The 25,340-nt window shown below is 43.1% G+C and overlaps 1 protein-coding gene across 2 annotated transcripts in view; it reads left to right on the top strand.

The window, feature by feature from the left end:
* Nucleotides 1-14,185, top strand: part of LOC143928261 (flavin-containing monooxygenase 5-like) — an 84,885-nt gene extending 70,700 nt beyond the window's left edge. For both annotated transcript variants that reach the window (XM_077453025.1, XM_077453024.1), the window contains exons 6-9: nucleotides 251-447; nucleotides 3,891-4,246; nucleotides 6,304-6,376; nucleotides 13,609-14,185. In XM_077453025.1, coding sequence (XP_077309151.1) covers nucleotides 251-447; nucleotides 3,891-4,246; nucleotides 6,304-6,376; nucleotides 13,609-13,954 — 972 coding nt within the window. In that variant the 3' untranslated portion in view covers nucleotides 13,955-14,185. The remainder of the gene's footprint in view (nucleotides 1-250; nucleotides 448-3,890; nucleotides 4,247-6,303; nucleotides 6,377-13,608) is intronic.
* Nucleotides 14,186-25,340: the final 11,155 nt, after the last annotated feature.

The following is a 25,340-nucleotide window of genomic DNA, read 5'->3' as shown; positions in this document are numbered from 1 at the left end:
TTGTTGCTTACTACTAAGCCATCTAAAGATACATTACATGAATTTTCTGCATTTTTCAAGTGTCCCTCTATAAATAGTATGCGTCCTTCTCATTTACTGTAAGTAGTGGTGTTACTTTCACAGCTGACTTAAGGTGATATTTTCCGATACATGTGTCAGAAATTCTATCCCCCGTTCCTTTTAAAAATCCTTGTTTTAAAAGTTTAATCAAATTTTATTAAGATTTGAGCAAGACCTCCACTGTTTTTAGGTATTCCTCAGCACCAGAAGAGGGGCATGGTTGCTGAATCGTGTTTGTGACAATGGCTATCCATTGGACATCGTTCTGTTCAGTCGCTTCTACGCCATTTTGCAAAATGCTTTTCCAAGTTTGATCAATAAATACCTGGAGAACAAAGTCAATTCCAGAGTTGACCATGACAACTTTGGTCTAAAACCTAAACACAGGTAATGAGGTCTTCTTTTCTTTCTTCAGAGCATACAGTATAATTTAATACCACATAATAAGATCTCAGAAAGATTTTTTTTAATTCAGCCTGCAGGCGTAACAAAAAAGATTTAACAGACTGCTCCATTTACGCTATATAGCACCGATGGGCAAATTCTACTGCTGGGCTATTGCATTCTGAGGCCGCGTACACACGCGGGGACTGTTCGCTCAACTTTGTCCGTCAAACAGTTTCAGCGGACAGTCCGCTCAAAATTAGCATGGACGGACTTGCCCACACACGACGAACGAACAGTCCGCTGAAACCGTGCGCGATGACGTGAACGGCACGTACGACGGGACGAAAAATACGACGTCCTATACACTGCAATGCAAACTTCGGTGTGTAAATCCTTTCTGAGCATGCGCGGAACTTAGTTTGACGAACAAGCCTACACACGAGGGGACTGTTCGCTGAAACAAAGTTTCAGCGGACAGTTTTTCGGAATTTCCGAAAAACTTTGTTCAGCAGACTGTCCGCTGAAACTGTCCGCTGAAAGCCCACACACGAGCGGACTGTCCGCCGAAACACTGTTCAGCGGACAAAGTTGAGCGAACAGTCCCCGCGTGTGTACGCGGCCTGACAGTCAGTGGCAGCATGTGTCAGAATACCCAAACAGGGGTAAAACCTGACAAACAAGTATTTATACCATTTATAGGAAAAATAAATAAAGCGAAAAAATGTATCTCAACCCTAAACACACCATGTGAATATTGTACAATTAGGGAGTATATAAGACCTCATGCGATAATGAGTCGCAAGTAGGCTTGTGCAATTCATTGGATTACTGGCAAAGTGCATTCCTGAGAACTGAGTTAGAAGGGTGTTGTATTGTGTTTGAGGCGAGGAGAAGAGACGTTGTCATTGTGTGTGTTAAAAGATTCAATAAACAAACGACTTTCCAAACTACGAATCATTATCACGAATGTCTATGCATACATAAATATCGAATTTCAACGAATACGAACGAATGAATTCGACACTCTACGAATAATAACGTATTATCCGAAAACGTATTAATGTAACATAACGAATATAACAGAACGAAATGATGTATTTTACGAATGACAACGAACCGAAACTAAACAAAATTTTCCATTGTGCACAAGTCTAGTCGCAAGAAGTCGCAAACACTCATAATTATCAATCAAGGTGTGAGATGAAGTAAGTGATAAGATCACAATATCATGTATATATTTAAATCAAAATATAACAAAATATAGACATCAACTATATCATGTGTAAATATACAAATGAATAACACAAAAATATTTTTTTACAATCGGACATCAGCAGGTATTAATGCTAATACCAATATTAATTGGCACTACAAATATAATAGTCCATACATTAAACCATAATATGTGAATAGAAAAACACTACTGCTACAGATGTTTAACAGTCTCTGAGGTACATGCAGTGACTGATGTGTAGATACACCTAGGAGTGCCTCCACCTTCCAGAAATGGGGGAGAGAAAAAGGTACTCTTACCCAAGTAGTGGACCCAACTCACCATACGGCGGTGGATCGATAAAGCATAAAGCCGGCAATATAAGGTCAGATTTCAGGGATAAACCATTCAATCTCCTCCTCTCAAGACCAGCCCATACTCTGAGAAGGCAATGGAAGTGAATATCAAATCAAGGACGGTTCCAAGCACGATACTCCACTCCGGATGGTGGTATTGGTACAGGATTAAAGAGGAGAAAAAAAGCCTGCACATAGTATAAATCAGGATGATGCAATTTATTTAAAATCAAAAATATAAACAAGTGGACATTCAATAAATAAAAAACAGTTCAATTGAACAGTAAAAAGCGCAGTTTGGGGTGACTGAAGCCAGTGTATTTATCCTACGCGTTTTTTCCACAAAGACTTCAACTGGGGTATTTTTGAATCCTGCACCAATACCACCATCTGGAGTGGATATACTTTGGAGTATCGTGCTTGGAACCTTCCTAGATTTGATACTCACTTCCATTGCCTTCTCTGAGTTTGGGCCGGTCTTGAGAGGAGGAGATCGAATAGTTTATCAATGAAACCTTACCCTACATTGCCAGCTTTATGCTTTATTGATCCACGGCCGTATGGTGAGTTGGGTCCACTACTTTGGGTAATGCCACGTACACACAACCGGACTTTTTGACAGCAAAGAACGAGTCCGTCGGACAATTCGATTTTGTGTGGGCTCCATCGGACCTTTGCTTGACAAAAATCCGGCGGACATTAGAAATAGAACATGTTTTAAATTTTTCCACCTGAACTCCGCCGGACCGAGAAATCTGTTTGTGTGTATGCTAGTCCGATGGACAAAAACCGACACTAGGGCAGCTATTGGCTACTGGCTATGAACTTCCTTATTCTAGTCCAGTCGTACGTCATCACATTCAAATCCGTCTGACATTGGTGCGATTGTGTATGGCCAAGTCCGTTCATTCGGAAAGTCCGTCGGAAAGACCGCCGGACCTAGTCCCTCAAAGTCCGGTCGTGTGTACGCAGCATTAGAGTATCTTTTTCTCTCCCCCATTTCTGGAAGGTGGAGGCACTCCTGCGTGTATCTATACATCGGTCACTGCATGTACCTCAGAGACTGTTAAACATCTGTATCAGCAGTGTTTTTCTCTTCACATATTACGGTTTAATGTATGGACTATTATATTTGTAGTGCCAATTAATATTGGTATTAGCATTATATCTGCTGTGTCCATATGTTTTTTTGTGTTTACATATACAGGACTGTGTGACTTCTCAGGTTATCGCATTGTTTGGATTTTTTAACATTCACGCTTGATATTGCTGATGTCCGATTGTAAAAAAATATTTTTGTGTTATTCATTTGTATATTTGCACATGATATAGTTGATGTCTATATTTTGTTATATTTTGATTTGAATATATATTGATATTGTAATCGTAATAATGACTTACTTCACCTCACACCTTGATTGATAATTATGAGTGTTTGCGACTTCTTGCGACTCATTATCACATGAGGTCTGCTATACTCCCTAATTGTGCAATATTCACATGGTGTGTTGTTTATGGCTGAGATACATTTTTTTCACTTTATTTATTTTTCCTATAAATGGTATAAATACTTGTTTGTCAGGTTTTAACACCTCACATCTTTCTTAGCGCTACACTTTTATACCCACATATTTACTCACAATCAGTCTTGTTGTTGTGTTGGCTGAGTTTACAATTTGGGTTGACGCAATATTTTACCACATCTGTTTCTGTTTAAGAGGAGGGGCTGACGGGGTCACCCACAAAATGAATTTCAGTGGGTTTTTCAGGAACTATAAGAAAATCACACATAGGTCAAGTTCTCCTTAAACAGTATCAGAAAATGTTTCATGCAAAAGCTTTTTAATAACATTTGTATCTGTTTGGATATGCAGATTTCTTGGTCAGCATCCAACAATTAGTGATGATTTACCTAATCGCATTATCTCTGGCAAAGTGCTGATGAAAACGAATGTGACGCGCTTCACCGAGACAGATGCCTTTTTTGAAGATGGGACCGTAGAAAAAGACATTGATGTGGTCATTTTTGCCACGGGATATGATTTTTCATTCCCTTTCATTGATGAATCTGTTATAAAGGTTGAACATAACGAAGTGCCTCTGTATAAAATGATTTTTCCTGCACACCTGGAAAAGCCAACAATGGCTTTCATTGGTTACATCCAACCAATTGGTGCTATAATGCCAGTCTCTGAGATTCAGGCTCGCTGGGCAACAAGAGTCTTCCAAGGTAAAGAGTAATATATTTATTCATTTACTCAATACTTTTCAATTATTCTGATATGAGTAAGCTGAACTCCAAACAGATGATAAAATTAAAAGAAGGTAGCTCTATATCTATTAATACATCATGTATTTTTGCATGTATTTTGAAAAATACAAGCTGTGTAAATAAGAACAAAAAAAGTGCAGCATTAAAACAAAAACAAACTAAACCCAAAGGAGTGATATTAAATCCACCCAATAGGCAAATCAAGTGAAAATGTGCAGTAAGATGGTATTAGCCACTAAATGTAACTATGACAAAACTACATGTCAATATAAAATATTGCAAATAAATAAATAGAATGCAGCAAAAAGTTCTATACAGTACATAAAAAAACTAAAAATTATAAGCACAGTCTACCCAAATCAAAGTATTCATATAAGTGCTATGACAATCACATCAGTAGAAACATAGAAATATCCCAATGAAGACAAATGTACAGATGGGTTATCCTCCAAAAGAGTAGAAGGCATACAGTAGATCACAGAAAGCCTTTGGATCCAAGATGGTAAACACAGCACACCGCCAATGTGAGGTGCAGAGGCTTACCAGAGTGGAATGACCCCCATTGTAGAGTGGCCTAAGAGCGCTTAATGCTATCCTGCCAGGTATATCACACCACCTTGTTGGTCATCCAAGCTTAAAGGCACATATAGCACTCTCTTCAGTCTCACATGAGACCGCGCTCATTGGTGTGGTCATAATCAGTGTACGAATATAATACCAGAGTATTCAAAAGAAAAGAGGCTTTCCCTAGTAAAGATCAGTTAAAAAGAAGAATATTTATTCAGTCTATGCACTTACAAGCAAAGGGAGACAATAAAGTGCTTCGCTACAAGCAGGACTTCCATATGCCAGAATCCAAGATGGCCACAGCAGATCACACATGCGTGGTTAGGGTTTGTTCCAGCTGAAATACCTGAATTTTATTTGGTATTGGTCTGTTGTAGTCCCTCTACAACAGAGCTCTGACTGGGAGGGATCAAAACAGCACAAGGAACCAGTCATTTGTGCTGCGGTGCAAACAGTAAGCATGCTGATAGGAAAAGATGGAGATAAGCTCATCAGCTGGATGCTTTCCCTTTCACTGTCTAATTACAGGCTGGGGCTGCCACAACGAGCTGCATGGTATAGCTGTGTACGCCTCAGTACTAGATAGATAGAGATACAAATCATTTCTAGAAATTGTTGTGAAGATTGGATTTTCTTAGTACTTCCATAGACATCATACATAAATCTTCTTTTAAAATCATCCATATTTTATTACAGATATTGATTATGACAAATCCATTAGATGGACATTACAACACTGAACATAAATATAAAAGCATTACCCCCAATGGGCTAAGATGCAGTTCCTATCATGAAAGCTAAACATATTTCCATGAATATACCTCAATGATCTGGAGTTAGCAATAAAAAGGAACATGAGTACAGCCGATATATCTCAACGCATTTCATGGTGAAAACTGCTTCTTCAGGAGGTTGGGGAATATGAAATATCTACAATGAAAAAACATAATAATAATATACAATACAAAAAGCAAAATAATACATAATTAAATAATGTTTTAAGTCCCAGACTGCTCAAAAAGGGGCCCAAGCCTTACCTAGAGAGGAGGACAACCAGCTGGGCCAGAGATTAAAAAGCTGAGCAGCTTCATTCCCCTCAGGTGGACATTGGAGCAATACTGACCAACAAAATAAAAGCTTTGAGAAATGCATCAAGCATGCATGTTGCGCTTGTGCTGTCATTTATTGTTATTGGTACCCGCTTTCTTGCACAATGTGATAAATGCTCAAAAAATGAATGGTAAAAAACTGGCAGCTCAAAAAGGTGCATCAGCTTTTTTGCTGCAATTGTCACGTGCAGGGCAGTCCATTGAAATGTATGGGCTGTCCTACATGTTAAATGCAAAAATGTGCTAGTGTAAATAAAGGAATAAAGACATGTATAAAAATAGCTGTGCATAGAGTTGGCTTTTAAATGTTATGTTTAACTATTTATGTACTTGTCTTAGGTCTAGCCAAGCTTCCACCCATGGGTGAGATGAAGGAGGAGATCAAAAAGAGAAAGGAAGCCCTGCAGAACAGGTTAGCCAATCTTCTTAAACAGAACCAGTCAACAATTTATAAGAATCTGTATCTCTATCAAGGACGTCCGTAGAACTTTTTTCGGGGGGGTGGGGGGCATCATTTTAAGGTCACCCATGCTCTGACACTTTTCAACAATGTCAATATCACATTATCAAGGTCAGAGACTGCAGATGTATTACAGGAGACAATCAGACTGCGGACATGGTACAGGAGATGGTCAGAGACTGTGGACATGGTACAGGAGACGGTCAGAGACTGCGGACATAGTACAGGAGATGTCAGAGACCGCATACATGACACAAGAGACTGTAAGAGACTGCGGACATGGCACAAGATATGATCGGAGGCTGAATACACGGCAGACTGTCAGAGACTGTGGACATGGTATAAGAGATGATCAGATATTGCATACATGGCACAAGAGATTGTCAGAGACTGCATGTGGGAAGTGACAGAGAGAGACAGAGGGGTGACAGAGAGAGACAGAGGGGAGTGACAGAGAGAGACAGGGGGGGTGACAGGGAGAGACAGGTGGGCTGACAGAGAGAGGGGGTGACAGAGAGAGAGAGAGGGGGTGACAGAGAGAGATGAGGAGGTGACAAAGAGACAAAGGGGGATGACAAAGAGAGACAGAGGGAGTGACGGAGAGAGAGGAGTGTGACAGAGAGAGACAGAGGGGGGGGGGTGACAGGGAGAGAGGGGGATGAGAAAGACAGAGGGGTGACAGAGAGAGGGGGGTTAACGGAGAAGGGTGATGGGGGTCAGAAAGAGAGGCCCTTAGTCCTGTCTGCAGTCCTTCTAGTGCCCCTATGTCCCAGTGTTGTGTGATGCTCAGTACGGTACCTTGCATGCCAGCAGGATGTCCATGATGGCGAGCAGCTGACAAGACCCATTTTCATTCTGGGTAAAGACAGGAGGTGCTCTGTTCCTTTCATTGGATCTATGATCTGACATGGAGTGATCCCAGACTGCTTTCATTTCCTGCAGCCATAACCCTTTGTAGGGTGGCCTTAATTAACTGGGCTTACCGGTTACCTCCACTTGGCTTGTCCTTCCACGTCTAGGGGTTCCCAGGGTTGATACCCACCAACTTGAACGCTGACACAAATAAAGTCCTTTTGGAAGGTTTTATTTTGCAGTGATAACATCCAATAGCACAGCCTCTCATGGGAACAGAGGGCACAGGTGAAGAACTCGGGTAACTTGAACTGCAGATCTAACAAAGTCTCTAATTCCACCCAGAGAGCAGCCACTCGCAGCTGGGTACTTCAAGGCTGAACAGATCTCTAGCCAGAGATCATGGCAGTCAGCACGTTGACTCAAAACTTGAAACAATCCTATGAAGGTGTACAAGTTGTAACTAAGGGTGAACAGGAACCTTTTTCTTCAGTACCTGGAACGTTCTCTGTCTCCTTAATAGTACTGGAAAAAGCGTGGATTCGTCAATGTCCTTCCCAACTCAGTAACCACCAGGCACTTCTCAGGATGCCACTTGTCGGCCCTCCTCCTAAGAGTCCTCCACGGTCACTTCCACGAGCTGTGGTGCCCCTCCAAGCCGAGAGCACACCCGGGCACCTTGAATCTTCCCTCAGTTACTGCGCCTTGGACCAGCTGGTTCCGAGACATGGGAACAGAGGAATCCCTGCCCCAGACCAGACAGGTCTATTGGGGGCATCTAAAAGGAACATGTTGCGGGATGTCGAACACCCCGTGACTGGGACCCCTCACAGGGCTACCCCGGTCCTGGAACAAGAACAGACCACACGGGCCTCACAAACTCCTCTCTCCTGAACACGTGACCCACACATCTTAAGTACCCCCTTCCAGACACCACTGATTGGCTCCGGGAAGGTTGATACTCAAAACGTCCAACCAGGCCTGGTTCTGGCCTATCATGTGCACCTCCCTATTCACATGACCAGGCAGAATGTCTAACATAGCCCAGCCAGACTGACGTCAAGGCCAACCTACATAATTAACCCTCAGAACTCCAAAATGTCATCCGCTACATAGATAATAGACTGTGTTAGCGTATGCACAAAACAACCTGTGCATGCGGGACTTGGAGCCCTGCAGCACATATGCACACATACGGGGAGGGCAGAGGGCGTAAGTGTCATTCTTACCTTGGTGGGAAATGCAGAATTGCTGTCTTGCAGCCCATATAAATGGTTGCAAAAAAAATAAAAATGATATCCAAATGTAAGAGAGGGAGGGGGGAGAAGGCACAGTATTATTACATGTAGCCCCCTCTGTGTGTACAAAAATTTAGTTGGGCTCCTCTGTAGGCAGAGGAGCTGGGGTTAAATTGTTTACAGTTAGCTGGCAGAGCTCCGAGTCTCTGTTGCCTCCCCCTGCCTTCTGGAAATGCTGGAGGGTTCTAGAACGTAGCGGGTGGAGTTTTCTACAATCCCTGGGTGAGGACAGCCTAGAAGGTGGAAAGACAGGTCATAAATCTTCTAGAGCCTGACCATGTGGGAGCAGAGTCCAGGCTTCAGTTGCCTGGAGCCGACACCTGTGCCGGGGGCTCTGCCCCTGGGTAGAAGGAAGGAGCCAGAGGAAGAGTGAGCGAGAGATAGAGAGAACAGGAGACAAAGCCTCGCACTCTTTCAGTCTCACTAGGCCTGGCTGAAGACATTCTGGGAGCCATTGGGATCTGTCCAGCAGGAGGCCTGCTCAGCAGCCACATATGCCAAAGAATTCACCTAAGGGACTGAGTGAGTAGCTTCAACCATTACACCCAAGAGCCTACAGAAGAGAAGCAGACAGGTGCAATACCCAGGTAGCCGGCTAACAATTGATAGCATAGAGCCATTCAAAGCCAGTACAACTACCCTACACCTTTTGCTTGGGGAATGTCAGGGTTGGGTTGAGCCCTTCCTTCTCAGAGCTCGCCGCTCAGCTGTCGGCTAATTGCCAGCTCTCTCCATAGTTACTCAGCAGTTACTCAGCTCAGCCTACTTAAGCCGTTCAGCCCAGTGGATCTCTGCATCACATCACAGGTCAACATCACAGTAACTATCTCCTGCGATCATGTTCAAGACTTGCTTTGCTGACGTCCCTTCTGGCTCCAGATCCTGCTTGCTGTTCTACTACATTGATCCCTGACTTCTGGCTTGGCTGACTATCCGTTCCGGTTACTGAACTGCGGCTATGTTTTGACTATGTTTGTTCTTTTTACTTTTATTATTAAACAAGTGTGATTTAACTGTACTTCTTTCTCGGCCTGATTTCATGGTTTCTGACAGTAGGTGAAGGCCATGAATTCAGAAGATGCAGTCAATCCACTCATTGGTAATATTTTTTCCAGATTGGATGAATTGGATCACCGCATGGATCAGTTTGCCATGGCGTTACACATGCTTCAGAGTCACACTTCTCACCTGGAAACTCCCACTGTGGCCGCCCTGGTACAACCTATTTTGCAGGCCAACCCTGCTGCTGCTCCAGTCTCTGTGCAGGCACCCGCCTTGTGTATTACCTCTATAAGAGGTATGTCTGGTTCCACTCCACTTGCCCAGCGATTTGGGGGCGATCCAGTCCAATGCAGAGGGTTTCTTAACCAGGTTGAGATATACTTTGAGATGCTGCCCTAGGCTTTTCCCACAGACAGAAGCAAAGTATGTTTCGTGATATCTTTACTTTCTGAGAGAGCCTTGGTCTAGGCAAACCCTCTATGGGAGACACAAAAACATGTTGCCTTGAGCTACCCTGAGTTTGTGGCATCGTTTTAAAAGGTTATTTGACGTTCCCGCACGATCCGCTTTTGCTGCCAAGTGCCTCATGTCCATCGAACAGAGTACGAGAACTGTTTCTGACTACACCATTGAAAACCGTACTCTGGCAGCATAGGTTGCGTGGGACAATGAGGCCCTAGTGTCTGCTTTTTCTCATGGTCTCTCGGATACCATCAAGGATAAGATAGCAGCCCGAGATGTACCCACTGAGCTGGAGAAGTTGATCATGTTTTCCATCCTCATTGACTCCAGACTCAGAAAAAGACTCTTTTTAAGGAGCACTTGTGGAAGCCTCCTGTACGTTTGTCTCTGAGCTTTGCAGTCCCACCCATGCATCCCTCACCTCTCCATGCCTCCTGTTACTGAGTCGGTCAGTGAAGGTGAACCAATGCACTTGGGTTTCATGCATCTCTCCGCAGATGAGAGAACCATTAGGAGGAGGGAGAGATTGTGCCTTTATTGTGGCCAAGCAGGTCACTTTTTGAAGTCTTGTCCTACCCATCCAGGGAACGCCCAAACCTTAAGGTCCTGCCACGGACAGACCTTAGGTGGCGTTGTTTCATCCCCAGGTATCCAGAAGGATAAGCCCCTGGTTTCGGTCACCCTTTCTTGGGCTGAGTCATCCATCGAGATACAGGCTCTAATCGACTCTGGGGGCTGCAGGCCTGTTCATTGATGTTGCATTTGTATCAAAGCACTCAATTCCACTGTAGCTGCATGACACTCCACTTGCCATTGAGGCTCTTGACGGGAGACCTCTACAGCCTGCCCATGTGACTCATGAGACGGTTCCGTTGTTCATGGCCTTAGAGGCTCTTCACCATGAGATAATCCAATTCCAATTTATTTCCTCACCTACGTTTCAGCAGGTTATCCTTGGTTACAGAGGCACAACCCTCTTTTGATTGGCTCCATGCTGAGTTTCTCTCCTGGTCACCACAATGCAGTAAGACAGGGCGACGAGTGGAAGTTTAATACCAGAAAAGGCCAGTACCTCATAATGCCTTTTGGCCTTTGTAACTCCCCGGCAGTATTCGTGGAATTTATTAATGATGTCCTCCAAAATGTTTTATTTCGATGATATCCTCATATTTTCCAAGTCCCTGGAGAGCCACCACACAGATGTCTGTTGTGTGCTTCAGAAACTAAGAGAGAACAATCTTTATTGTAAACTGGAGAGGTGCGAGTTTCTTTGTGAACAGATTCAATTCCTGGGTTATGTCATTTCCGCTGCTGGTTTTTCGATGGACCTAGAGAAACTTTCGGCAGTTCTACAGTGGCCCAGACCCTTGGGTTTATGTCCTCTGCAGTGTTTCCTGGGCTTTGCCAACTATTATCGGAAGTTTATTCGTAACTACTTGTCTCTGGTCAAGCCCCTGACTGATGTGACCAGAAAGGACGGTAACCCACAAAGTTGGTCTCCGGAGTCCATTAAAGCCTTTCAGAGTCTCAAGGCTGCCTTTGTTTCTGCTCCTGTGTTGGCACATCCTGATCCAATGTTACCTGTTATCCTTGAGGTTGATGCTTCTGAGACTGGTGTTGGTGCCCTTCTGTCTCTCAACATCCTATCTCTGAGAGCGCTATGCATCCTTGTGGTTACTTTTCCAAGAAATTGTCATCTGCGGAGTGCAATTACAAGATTGGTGACAGAGAGTTGTTGCTGATCATGTTAGCCCTGAAAGCATGGAGACATCGCCTCGAAGGTACCACTCTACCGGTTCCCATTCTTGCTGACCATAAGAATCTCACATTCTTGCCTGAGGCTAAACGCCTCTTTCCCAGAAGGGCACAATGGGCGCTTTTCTTGTCAAGTTTCAATTACATTGTCTCCTTCTTACCCAGTACCAAGAATGTAAGGGCTGATGCCTTGTCACGACAATTTTCCTCCACTTCCAAGTTGGAGTTGGTTCTGCTTCCTGTGATTCCTCCTGATTGTATTCTGGCTACGGTTCACACCAGTCTCACTTCTTCTTTGAGTGACACAATTCTTGCTGCTCAGGTCCATGCTTCTCCTGAGAAACCTTGTGACCGCTACTTTGTCCCAGAGAGTCTCCATACTGCTGAGCTCCAGATTTGCCATTCTCCAAAAGCTGCTGGCCACCCTGGGAAGACTCAACTCTTTTGAAACATTTCCCAACAATTCTGGTGGCCTAGCCTACGTGCTTATGTAACTGCCTTTGTATCTGCCCAGTTTCTGGCAGCTGGCTCAGCCTTTTAGCACTCTGCCATGAGCCTGAGCCAGCCACTTCTGCCCCCTCCACAGCCTGGCACTCCAGTGAGCACTGGTGGGGCGGAGCAGAGAGCTGATGACTGACAGTGAAGACTGAGAACTGAGCAATCAGCAGGCATGTGAACTCAGTTCGGATCGATGCTTCAGCCACATAGGTGAAAATGTATGTATATTTGTTTGTTTGTTTTTTTAATCCCAAATGTCTCTTTTAACCCCTTTCCATCTGCCTGCCCATGCATCAAGTCCCTTTAACTGGTTCTTTAGGTAGAGGGGCAGAACAGATTTCCCAATTACACGACCAACATGATTGGCTTTCACAGCAGTCACATGATCATGAGCTTGTCCTGATATCTCCCAATCATAACTAGAGACTGGCAGCTGGGTCACTAGGCTGGGAGTGTGCAGCAAGTTCTTTCTCAGTAGAGAAACTTCAGCTACCATGGATGCATATGTGCAGTGTGTGGGCATTTATGTTCCTGCTACACAACTATGTTACATGGTCAGCGAGCAGCTAAATACATTCCCCCATCCCCAAAGTGCATCTCACAAAATAAAATACACATTTTTTTTTTTAACATTAAAGTTTATTGTAAGAAAAAATTGCACACCAATTGCAGACACATGTTGTGTATAGGTTACTAATTATCAGGAAAGTAGAAACAGGTAAAACTATGTCTTTTAAAACAGTGGGTGGAGATCTATCAAAACAGCAATGACACATGGAACCACAGAAATTGCCTGAGGCCTTAATTAGATAACATAATCTGCCACCAATATCTTGGAGTTTTCCATTTAGAGTATTCATAGAGAGGTGAGACAAAGTAGAGATAAGAATGTAGGAAGAAAGGTGAAGGACAGGGGGTTGTTGTATCCTACAGAGGTGTCACAAGGATTTTGGGAGTTTATTATGAATTTCCAATAGTCTCCCAGTTACAGTTAAGTGAGTATCTGCCTGGGTGTTCATAGGAATCCAGGTGTAGCATTATGCGGGCTACACTCTGAAAGAAGGTTGTAAGGAGTCATTCAAAAGGTAGGACAGTAATGACAATAGTAAATGTGGGTTATCGTAACTCATGTTCTACCTAGCCATTGTTCGTAATCTTGAGAGTATCTGAAGACGAACCAAGGAGACCAAGTCTTATGATATTGGTCAAAATACACATTTTAACCTTTTTTTTGGGTGGACAAGTATATACTTATTTGGTTACAATTGTCTTTTCCTGGAATCTTTACACAATATTGTCCAAAACCTCTTGTTTCAGGTATGTCAAAAGTGAGCGTCACACCATACAAGTGGATTATGTACCCTACATGGATGAAGTTGCAGCAGAAGTAGGCTGTAAGCCCAATATTAAGCAGCTATTCCTGTCCGATCCCAAGCTGGCCTTGGAGATATTCTTTGGTCCATGTACACCTTACCAGTATCGTCTGTGGGGACCAGGGCAATGGAAGGGTGCCAGGAAAGCCATTCTAACTCAGAAGGATCGTATCATAAAGCCAATGAAGACCCGCATCACGAATACTGAAATGGCTCACGGTTCATTTAATACGCTGCTTAAGCTTATGGGCGTCTTGGTGATCTTTGCTGCCGTATTTGTCCTATTGTAATTAGGTCAAGCAATACTATGATTCAGACAAGTCTATTGTAACAGGCTTCAATCTCTTGAGCAAGACCTATTTGTTATATCAATATATTATTATTACATATTATATTGTAAAGGGACTATCCTTTTTTTTCTTGGTTAGCATATCCTCCTATGTGCAATTTGCTACTGCAAGTTTTATATTCATTTATTTTGGCCCCCGTAATAAAGAGAAACCCTGCTACAAAATGAAAAACCTCTTTTCCAGCAGATATATTGGCCTCAGACCAACTGTAAAATCTTTTGTTAGCTTTATCAGTGCCTCTATGCAATACATACAGGTTTTGCCTGCAGAGGGAAGTTTTTCATTTATAACTATGTTTTTTTTTTAACATCTCTGAAACTTGGGTGCCCAGTTTGTAGAATGGGATTTTAGCCCCTGGTCACACCAAATTGTGTGACTTCAGGTGCGACTTGGCTGAGAGCTGTACAATTTCATGCGATTTGAGCAGTTCCATTTCCAACAATAGGGTGTGATTTGTCATATGATTTTGACCAGTCAAATTGCATGACAATTTGCACCGGTGTGGGTGGAGGCTTAGGCTACTAGGCTACCCTCAGGCTTTCACACTGGAGCGGTGCACTTGCGGGACGTTAAAAAAAGTCCTGCAAGCAGCATCTTTGAGGTGCTTTAGGAGCGGTGAATACACCACTCCTAAAGCGCCCCTGCCCATTGAAATCAATGGGCAGCGCCCCCAAAGCACCTGCAAAGCACTATTAACCCTTTATTTGGCTACTGGCGGGGGTTAAAAACGCCTCTAATACAAACTAACATACTTTTACACCAACGCCCCCATGCCTCAGTGTGAAAGTGCCCTTAGAGTAGTGTTTTAGAGGTTGGGCCCAGCTTAAAGTTTAGATGAAATAGCTTTTTTAGATTTTAAGTTTAGATTTTTACGTTTTGATTTAGGAGGGGTAAGAACCTTCATCTGGTTTTTATTGGTGTGTGCAGGGCTCAAGTCCTGCAGGAATGCATGGGAACAGAGTTCCTGTACTTTTTCCACAACAGGAACTCAGTTCCCGTTAGCAGCCGTGTCCTGCAAGACTTTGAAGCATGCAAGCTGTGTGGCAGGTACACCACAGCTCGCAATAGTAAGTGCCGCACCCCTGACCATTCAGGCATTGCCAGTAGGGGACCCATGACAGCTTCCTCTTCGATCTACCTGTCAATCACAGCTAGCTGATGGGTAGATCAGGTCCCTGCTGCTAAGAGATTGTATTTAGTCAGACCTATCGTGATGCGCTTCTCCCCGCCGGCCCCTCACGATTTTCTGTCTCCTCATCTTCCCTTCCCAGTCTCCTGCATACTTGCTCTGTGTGTCCCGCTGAATCCCCCCTCCTCTATCTTCAGTGCCATATGATGAGAGAACCCAGAGGAGGAGCACAGCTATTCTGCTAACAGGACATGCAGGGAGAGAGGTGAGCCGAGGGAGGAACATGAGTTTGGGTTGGTAAGCTGAGCACAATACCTGACAAAGTTTAATGCCAAGAGGTAAGTTTATGTGGAAATATGTAAAGGGTTGGAATAGCAGCGAGTGTGTGTGTTGGAACCCTGCAGAGTTTGAAGCCCCCCAAGCTAACATACATCTCCTAAGCAGGAACACATCATTCATTTATGACCTTTCCATTTAACCCTGTGTTGTCCAAACTCTGTTCAATGAAAAGTGTAAACTCACAACATAAACACTCTATATACAAAATAACATTCCCCAATAAAGATCAGAACATGATGTTCACATTTGCATGGAAGCACAATTGAATGAATGCTGATTATTCAGAGCATTACCGTATTTATGCTTACTGAGGATTGTTTTTGTTTTTTATGTACTAACAGTTAGGGCCGGTTCACACAGCGAGCCGCGGCGAGGCGTCTCCGACTTACCTCGACGCGACTTGCTGGGAGCTCAGCGGCGACTTGCAGAGGACTTCTGCATAGAAGTCAATGCAAGTCGCCCCCGAAGTCGCCCCGAAGTAGTACAGGAACCTTTTTTCTGAGTCGGAGCGACTCGAGTCGCTCCTCTCAGAACGGTTCCATAGTACTGAATGGGGGCGACTTGCGGGAGCGAGGCGAGGCGAGCCGTGTCGCCTCGCCTCGCGTCGCAGTGTGAACCGGCCCTTAAGCTTCATACACACAATATGAAAATTGGATGAAATTGGGTGGGAGTTCCCACACTTTTTCCCCAGGACTTGACCCATGGGTGTGTGTGTCTTAGATGGGGAGATTAAAGTATGAGCCCCAGACCATGACACTCCCACTACCATGCTTGACTGTAGGCAAGACACACTTGTCTTTGTACTCCTCACCTGGTTGCTGCCACACACGCTTGACACCATCTGAACCAAATAAGTTTATCTTGGTCTCATCAGACCACAGGATATGCTTCCAATAATCCATGTCCTTAGTCTGCTTGTCATCTGCAAACTGTTTGCTGGCTTTCTTGTGCATCATCTTTAGAAGAGGCTTCCTTCTGGGACTACAGCCATGCAGACCAGTTTAATGCAGCATCTGGCGTATGGTCTGAGCACTGACAGGCTGCCCCCTCACCCCTTCAACCCCTGCAGCAATGCTGGCAGCACTCATACGTCTATTTCCCAAAGACAACATCTATATATGATGATGAGCATGCACACTCAACTTCTTTAGTTGATCATGGTGAGGCCTGTTCTGAGTGGAACCTGTCCTGTTAAATCACTGTATTGTCTTGGTCACCGTGCTGCAGCTCAGTTTCAGGATCTTGCCAATCTTCTTATAGATTAGGTCATCTTTATGTAGAGCAACAATTCTTTTTCCATGTTGAACTTCCAGTGACCAGTATGAGAGAGTGATGCCACGTACACCCGATCAAATTGTCCGGTGTACTTAGTCCGCCGAAATGTATTTTCCCGGACAATTCGATTGTGTGTGGGATTCAGCGGACTTTCTCAGCGTAAAGTCCGGCGGACTTGGGTTTCAGCGGACAATACGTTCGTCAGTATGCTAGTCCGGCGGACTAAGAATGACGCATGCTCAGAAGCAAGTACGAAAAGGAAGCTATTGGCTACTGGCTATTTAACTTCCTTTTTCTAGTCCCGTCGTACGTACTGTACGTCACCGCGCTAGCAAACGCCGGACTTTCTGTGTGTCCGTGTGTGGCCAAGTCCGTTCGGTAGAAAGTCCGCCGGACTATCCGCCGGATTGTTTGCCGGACTAAGTACGCCGGACAATTCAATCGTGTGTACGTGCCATTAGAGTGATAACGCCAAATTTAACACACCTGCTCTCCATCTACACTTAAGACTTTGCAACACTAATGAGTCACAAGACATCGGGGAGGGAAAATGGCTAATTGGGCCAAATTTGGAGATTTTCACTTAGGGGTGTACTCACTTTTGTTACCAGCGGTTTACACATTAATGGTTGTGTGTTTAGTTATTTTGAGGGGACAGCAAATTTACACTGTTATACAAGCTGTACACTCACTACTTTACATTGTAGCAAAGTGGCATTTCTTCTACTGTATATACACTCTATTACCAAAAATATTGGGACACCTGCCATTACACACACATGAACTTTAATGACATCCCAGTCTCAGTCCGTAGGGTTCAAGATTGAGTTGGCCCACCCTTTGCAGCTATAGCAACTTAAACTCTTCTGAAAAGACTTTCCACAAGGTTTAGGAGTGTTTCTATGGGAATGTCTGACCATTCCTCCAGAAGCTCAATTGTGAGATCAGGCACTGATGTTGGACGAGAAGGCCTGGCTTGCAGTCATCGCTCTAATTCATCCCAAAGGTTTTCTATCGGGTTGAGGTCAGGACTCTGTGCAGGCCAGTCAAGTTCCTCCACCCCAAACTCGCTCATCCACACTATATTTCCAAATGTATTGGGCCACCCCTCCAAATCATTTGGTGGAGGGGGGGGGGGGGGGTTATGGTCTGGGGTTGGGCATGGCCCCTTAGTTCCAGTAAAGGGATCTCTTAAGGCTTTAGCATACCAAGGCATTTTGGACAATTTCCTGCTCCCCACTTTGGGGGAACAGTTTGGGGATGGCCAAGGTTCATAAAGAAATGGATGAGCGAGTCCAGGGTGGAGGAACTTGACTAGCCTGCAACTCAACCCGAAAGAACACCTTTGGGATGAATTAGGTGGAGACTGCGAGCCAGGCCTTCTCCTCCAATATCAGTGCCTGACCTCACAAAGGGGCTTCTGGAAGAATGGTCAAACATTCCCATAGACACACTCCTAAACCTTGTGGACAGCCTTCCCAGAAGAGTTGAAGCTGTTATAGCTGCAAAGGGTGGGCCAACTTAATATTGAACCTTACGGACTAAGACTGGGAAGCCGTTAAAGTTCATGTAAAGGCAGGTGTCCCAATACATTTTGTAAAATAGTGTATATAAAAATATTATAAATACTTTTTTCTTCTTTTTCATAAGTGATCACACTTCCTCTGTTCTCGGCTGCATTGTAGCTGGGGGAGGAGAAACAGCAGCACACTGAACTTCCCAGTGAATGGCTAAGCAGTGGGCAGTGTGTCAGGACAAGTCTGATCATTGGAAGACAGCACACCGAGTTTCCAGCACATCTAGAGAACTGTACCGGATGTAGTCAGTTTTTAATTGGAAAGCAGAGGGACTGGCAGGAACGCCAAGGAAGTCACACCAAGGAAGCAATACAAAGAAACAGGATACTTTTTGCACTACATGGTACAGCAGGCACATAGGAATATGAAATATTGAGTTTATATATTCTTTAACTCTCTTTATTTCCTTGTGATCATTGTCAGTAGAGCTAAAAGTGATCTATCATTGGAACAAGCATAGAGAGGAATTTTCCAGTGGAGAAACTTGCTTCAGTGACAAATGTCTAAGGCTGGGTTCACACTTATACGAATTGAATGCGAGTTTCCCCTCGTCCAATTCGCATGACAGCAGAGTGTGACCGACTTTCAATGGAGCCGGTCCACACATCTCCGGGAGCGGCCACGGACTGCACAGCAGAAGGGTCCTGTGCGTCTTAGGCTCTGTTTCAGGGCTGAATTCAGGCAAAAATTTGGATCTAATTCGGACATTAAGTGGTGAACAGGGATGCACCGGACCCCCTGCTGTGAGCCACAGCAGCACAGAGTGTAAACCAGCCAAAATGGTGGAAGTGACGTGTCATGCAAGATCCCATCCAACGTGTTTTGTCAGCACGTCACTTCCATTTTGGAATGCAGGTGGAGCGCATATCAGCCTCCCTTATCTCGATCTGTGTTTATCTATATTCAATGCAAGTGGAACTTTTATTGCATGTTTTAAATAAATGCAACATACTTCACCATGGGAGTCATCCTTTTCTTTTTCTTGTTTGTGGGAGTCTCTATCTTGTGGCTATTGATACTGGCAGGTGACCAGCTGAGGGAAGTATTAGAAACGCCATCTTCATCCTGTTATTTATGATTACCTATAATAGGTGTCATATGAATCTGGTGAGTGGGCTTTGAATATAGTGTTGGTGGAGGAAAACAACTGACCACAGCGGTGTGGAATTGTTATGAAGACAGCACTCAATTATCAGCATCCAGTTGGAAATATCTGGTAGCAGTTTTTTGTACTTTATTGCACATAAAGCACTTTGATATAACTTGATATCACTTGTATTAATTGATGTATCACAATTTATATCATTTATATTATATATTTGGTTAGTACATATCAACATCCGGTGGAGACAACTGGTGGAGTTTTTTGGTATCACAATTGATGTACTTAATTCAAAGCACTTTATAGGAGTTTTTTTTATATATTTTGTCAAATTAACTGACACCAGGTTTGAGATCCAGGTGTCAGTTTATGCACTTAATGCACTTTATTTAACCACTTCAATACCAGGCACTTACGCCCTTTCCTGCCCAGGACAATTTTCAGCGCCACTGTCACACTTTAAATGACCATTGCACGGTCATGCAACGCTGTACTCAAAGTCAATTTTTATCATTTTCTTCCCACAGCAAAAGAGCTTTCTTTTGGTGGTATTTGGTATTTGAACACCTCTGTGGTTTTTATTTTTTGCTAAACAAACTAAAAAGACCAAAATTTTGGAACATTTTTTTTTTTTAGTTTCTGTCATAAAAATTTGTTTTCACCTTCACTGACGGGCACTGATGAGGTGGCACTGATGAGGTGGCACTAATGGGCACTGATGAGTTGGCATTGATAAAGTGGTACTGATGGGCACTGATGAGGAGACACTGATATGTAGAATTGATGGGCACTGATTGGTGGCACTGATATGCAGCACTGATGGGCACCTATAGGCGGCACTGATATGCGGCACTGATAGGTGGCACTGATGGGCACTGACAGGCGGCTGTGATGGGCACTGACAGGAGACACTGATTGGCACTGATGAGCAGTACTGATTGGCAATGACAGGTGGCACTGATGGTCAGCACTGATGATGAGGTACTGATAAGTACTGACAGGTGTTACTGCTGGGCAGTGATTGGCACTGTGGGGGCAGGGAATAGCACTGTGATGGGCACTGGCAGAATTTATTGTTTTTACATTGCTGGGCACTGGTTGGCAGGTGATTTGTACATTTGATTTGTACATTTGAGGGGGCTGTGCTGATAATCAATGTGCTGATTATCAGCACAGACCTCCCCTCTGACAGGGATAGACGCCGATTGGCTCTCCCTGTGAGCGCTAACCGAGGAATGTCTTTTACCGGCACTTCCTGGTTCATGCAATGCTCAGCTGTGATTGGTCACAGCTGATCATGTGGTAAGAAGCCTCTGACAGAGGCTTCTTATCAAGATCGGAGATGCGGGGTGTCAGACTGACACGCCGCACTCACGATCACTGCTCACCCGCACAGGCGCGTGCCGACATGTTATCCTGCTGGACGTCATATGACACCCAGGTAACACTTTAAGGTTGTTCCAAACCTCACAGCGTGCAGCTCCGGAATTTATACATTTATAATTACCATTCTACGTAGGTCAATCACATGCAAACCGGCTCACGCCGATATTCGTCAATGTGGCACGGGAGTTTTATAGTATATCGTTTTTTTTTAATTCCTTGCAATATCTTAATCTGTCTAAACCAGATTTTAGTTAATGTACTAGAACAAGCCTCACCTTAGATCATTACAGTTCAGTACAGGGTTCACTCACTGCAAATTCAACCATAATCTTCAAGCAGAGATACATTTCTGATAATATCTCATGTAGTCTCTGTATTTTAGACTTTAGTCAGAGGTGATAGATGAACACTTTTTTTTAGTATAGTCAACAATTTGCAGGCGTGCTCTATTACAGACAAGGAGCTCAGTACAAGTAAGATTCTGTGATAGGATGAGATCTGTGTGGATGCTGCTTTCATCAAATGATCATGCATTAAAAGTCATAGGATTCTAAACTTTAAATTCCTGTTTATTTTACTTTTGTTGTCTGATAATCACTCTTTGGTTATCTGATTGCATTGTAAACCAGTATCACATAAAAAAAAAAAAAAATTATGTACTGGATGATATATATTCATGTAGTATGACCCCCTAAAGGGCTCCTTGGAATTACCTGCTCAACTGCCCTGCCATGACCTGGTAAACATTCCAATCCACCTGACACTCTGGGTTCCGACATTCTTGCACACCTTAAAGTAATAAATCAGACAACTTTGTGTATTTACGTTCTGATAATGTTTACTAGAACAGATTGAAAGAAAAGGCTATTGTCACAAAGTGGAGGTAATAGATCTGCTGAGTTTTAGGCAACAGCGCCAAGTCAGCAAAGGGATTCCTCCAAATAACACAAAGCAAGATATTAACAATTAAAACTGTATATTATATACACTGGATCAATGAAGTACTGCTATCACCTGTATGGATAACACAGCGGTCTGAATACACTGACACACTTCTTATGAGGGAGTCCTTGGCCAGCCTATAATTGTTACCCCAATGAGAGGTCAGACTTAAAGGTGATGGTATAAGGGCCCTTATAGCAGTAATGACAGTAATGTCTCTATTGCAGATCTGATGGTCTTCACCGGCATGTAGGAGCTCGTTAACTGTAATCCAGTAAGGTATAGTAAGAAGCAATAGGTTCCTTGTAAAGAGGAAACTAAAGGTGTCTATGCACAGTGTTCAAAGTAAGTTCAGTAAAGGATTCCTAAGGTATAGATGTCTGTGCAAAGTGTCCCAGTGGAACTGTGATAAAAGATTTGTATAGGTTGGGCAATTGCCCTCTCACCATGGACTAGGCAGACTAGATGCCTTCCGGAACAGTATCTCATGTAGTGACACTCGTGTAACGGATCCGCTGTATCGATCTCCTGATGTGAAGCTCGGTATACTGGTTGGTGGTGCTGGATGGATGTCAGATGAACAGCAACAGAGCTAGGCCTCTCTCATCCAGTCTGGAATTTTTGTTAGTTATAATGTTAGTGGTAGGCTGCGACCCCTCTCTCTCCATGCACGGAGGGGTCCATTTAACGTCAGGCCCAAGAGGAAGGGAGCTCCGCGTGGGCTTTTGCTTTTATAGCTACTCCCAGCAATATCTATCATGGTAGCGAAAATCCCTGGGATATGTAGTCCAGGCACATAAACATGCAAAGCCATTATCAGTCTGCGGGACTACTCATCCCACAATCCCTTTTGTTTGGCTCACAAATATGATGTCACTTGATAACACTGAGCACTAGAGGGATATGCAATGCATGGCAATACTGGAGGATCACTGTACTTTCAAGTTGTAGTCCATATTGCTACATCCACAATATCAAAATATATAGGTCTGCATCTATTCATATAATTGTGCTTGTATACATCGCAATAACTAACATGAACTAGACATGTGTGACTTGTTTCATTACTGATCAAAATTCGGACAATATTTTGGTTATTAGAAGATTCCGATGCATCTGAATTTTGAAAACATAATGGTAACTAATTTCAACAAATCTGAAATTAATTAAAATTTGAAAATGAATTTGAGTTTGAAATGGAAACATATTGCAATAAATACAGTAAAGTATAAATGTGAAATCAGATGATGATTCCTACTTATGCTGCTTTATAGAATAGAATACAAAAGAATAAAACAATAAAATAAACAAAAAAGAAAATAAAAGAATAGAAAATAAAAGAATAGAAAATAAAGAATCTTGAGCAGTCCCATTGAGTATAGAGTAACTGGGAATCAGACCTCTACCTATTTGACAGAGCTGTATTATCAGATAAATTTGTCCCTGTTTGTATATTATTATGGATGTTTCCCCTGACTCTTTCTTTGCTCTTAACTGTAGTAAAATACAATAAAAACGACAGTTGAAAAAAAAAAAGAAAATAAAGGAATAGAATAGAAAATGATTGAATAGAGTGGAATAGAATAGAACAAAAAATAATAGAATAGAGTAGAATGGAATAAATATAACTGTCTTCAAAAATGCTAATTTCTGAAGATGGCTATATTCATTCCATTTTATTCTATTCTATTCTAAACAAGTCTATGTTTTCCATTCTATTCCACTTTATTCTATCTTATTTTTCATTTTCTATTTTATTTTCCATTCTATTCTATTGTGCTTTATTCTAGTGTATTCTATAAAGTAGGAAGCAGCCAAAGTAAGAATCATCATCTTATTTCACTTTCATACCTTACTGTATTTATTGCAATATGTTTCCGTTTCAAATTCAAATTTTAATTAATTTTTAATTTCAAATTTGGATAATTTTTAATAGATTGGAAAATAACAAGCATATAAAACAATTTTTAATTTAACAAAAAGAAATCCGAAAATTAATCATTCCATCATAACCAATATGAAAAAAATAAAATTATTAACTTAACAAGCAAATCTGAAACAACGAAAGTCCTCTGCAACTATGGATCTTCAGTATCTAACATTTCTAATCATGTATCAAGTGATAACAGGATTGACACACAGGCAGAGTCTTTAATTTTAATATATATGACTTAATCCAACAATGAAAGTCAATATCATGGCGGGAGTGTATAGACAGGGCATAAAGGACGTAGTCATGTTGTTTCATTCCCAGGTACTAACAGGCCCCCTGCCCTTACTATTATGTAAGTGGGAGTTCCCGCTCCCAGAGGAATCAATTGCTGTGCACAGAATATAACTTAGACATCATACAACAGTTAAAGTGGTTGTAAACCTCAGTCATGAAATCTGAACAAAGCACCATGCTCTAAATTCACAGGAAGTGAGGTAGTTTTTTGTGCCCTTACACAGCAGATGATGTCCTTAGGGACATAGGGAAACTTCCTCCCAAAGTCCAACTGTACCATGTACTACTGTAAGTGTGAAAGATGGGTCAACTGATGACTATATCCTTCTCCTGCTCGAAGGTTAGAGTTTCGGGCATGGCATACACCTGCCAGTCCCAGCTCCAACTTGTTCGTAGAAGATAATATAAAAATGACAGACAAAGCCCAGGAACCTTGGGGTCAGTAGAATCTGCTGCTACAGGGCTGTGATAAAAAGAAATGGCCCCCTTGGAAGGGATGCAGTGTCCCATTCCACAGAAGATTCAGTGGCTAGGGACAGCAACTCTGGCAGTAGGATGACCTGGCCTTCTGCTGCTCTTTCACCCACCAAATCAACAGGTCAATCCTCCCCTTTCACTCTGACAGGTGAGCACTCGATGAAAGCTAGCACTGCATCATCGGTAGGTGACTTCTCATTTGTAGGCACAACAGACTCCAGGGGCTCAGCAGCAGGCACAGCTGCACCTTCCATGGGCATGTCCCAGTTTTCTCTATGGGGAAACTTGAAGGGCTGAGTATTAGTTTATGCATTCAGTTGCTGTGGCTGAACAGGTCACTCACCAAAAAAGACAGGAGCCCCCATTTCCTGAATTGAATAGTGTCCGAAAAATGTGGTGTACCACATAGAAAAGACTGCAACTTTAAATGTTCATTCCAGTCTACAAAAGCAGTGCCTAGAGAATCAAAGCCCTCTGAGAATCCAGGCCCTCAGAGAAAACATGTGACTTCATTTAATAGATGGGTGGCAAGCAAAGAAGGCCCTGAAGCTTACCCTGCTCAGGTCACATCCAGCTATAAGTTCTGGCAGAAGCAATATTGTGCCAATGGCTCACCCATCTCGGTTACTTCCTAACACATGGGACAGATTGGCAGCAATATTTCTCCAGTCGTCTTTCAGGACGGCACACCAGAGAGATGATTGGTCTCACCTGACAGTAAACACAATCAACAAAAGAGGTTAAAACCCCCGCCCTTCCCTCTGCTCTTCAGTTCTTGATTGTGTTTCCCCAAATGTTCAGCAAAGCATTTATTTTTTTCCCTGACCAGAGGCCTGGGGCTGAAGGTCACCTCCTGGGAGCCAGACCAAAAG

The sequence above is a fragment of the Lithobates pipiens genome, unplaced genomic scaffold (assembly GCF_037356315.1).
Source record: "Lithobates pipiens isolate NorthernLeopardFrog02 unplaced genomic scaffold, aLitPip1_a1.2 Scaffold_23, whole genome shotgun sequence".
Lineage (NCBI taxonomy): Eukaryota > Metazoa > Chordata > Amphibia > Anura > Ranidae > Lithobates > Lithobates pipiens.
The sequence above is the reverse complement of the archived record's forward strand: the minus strand, read 5'-3'. Positions and strand labels throughout refer to the sequence as shown.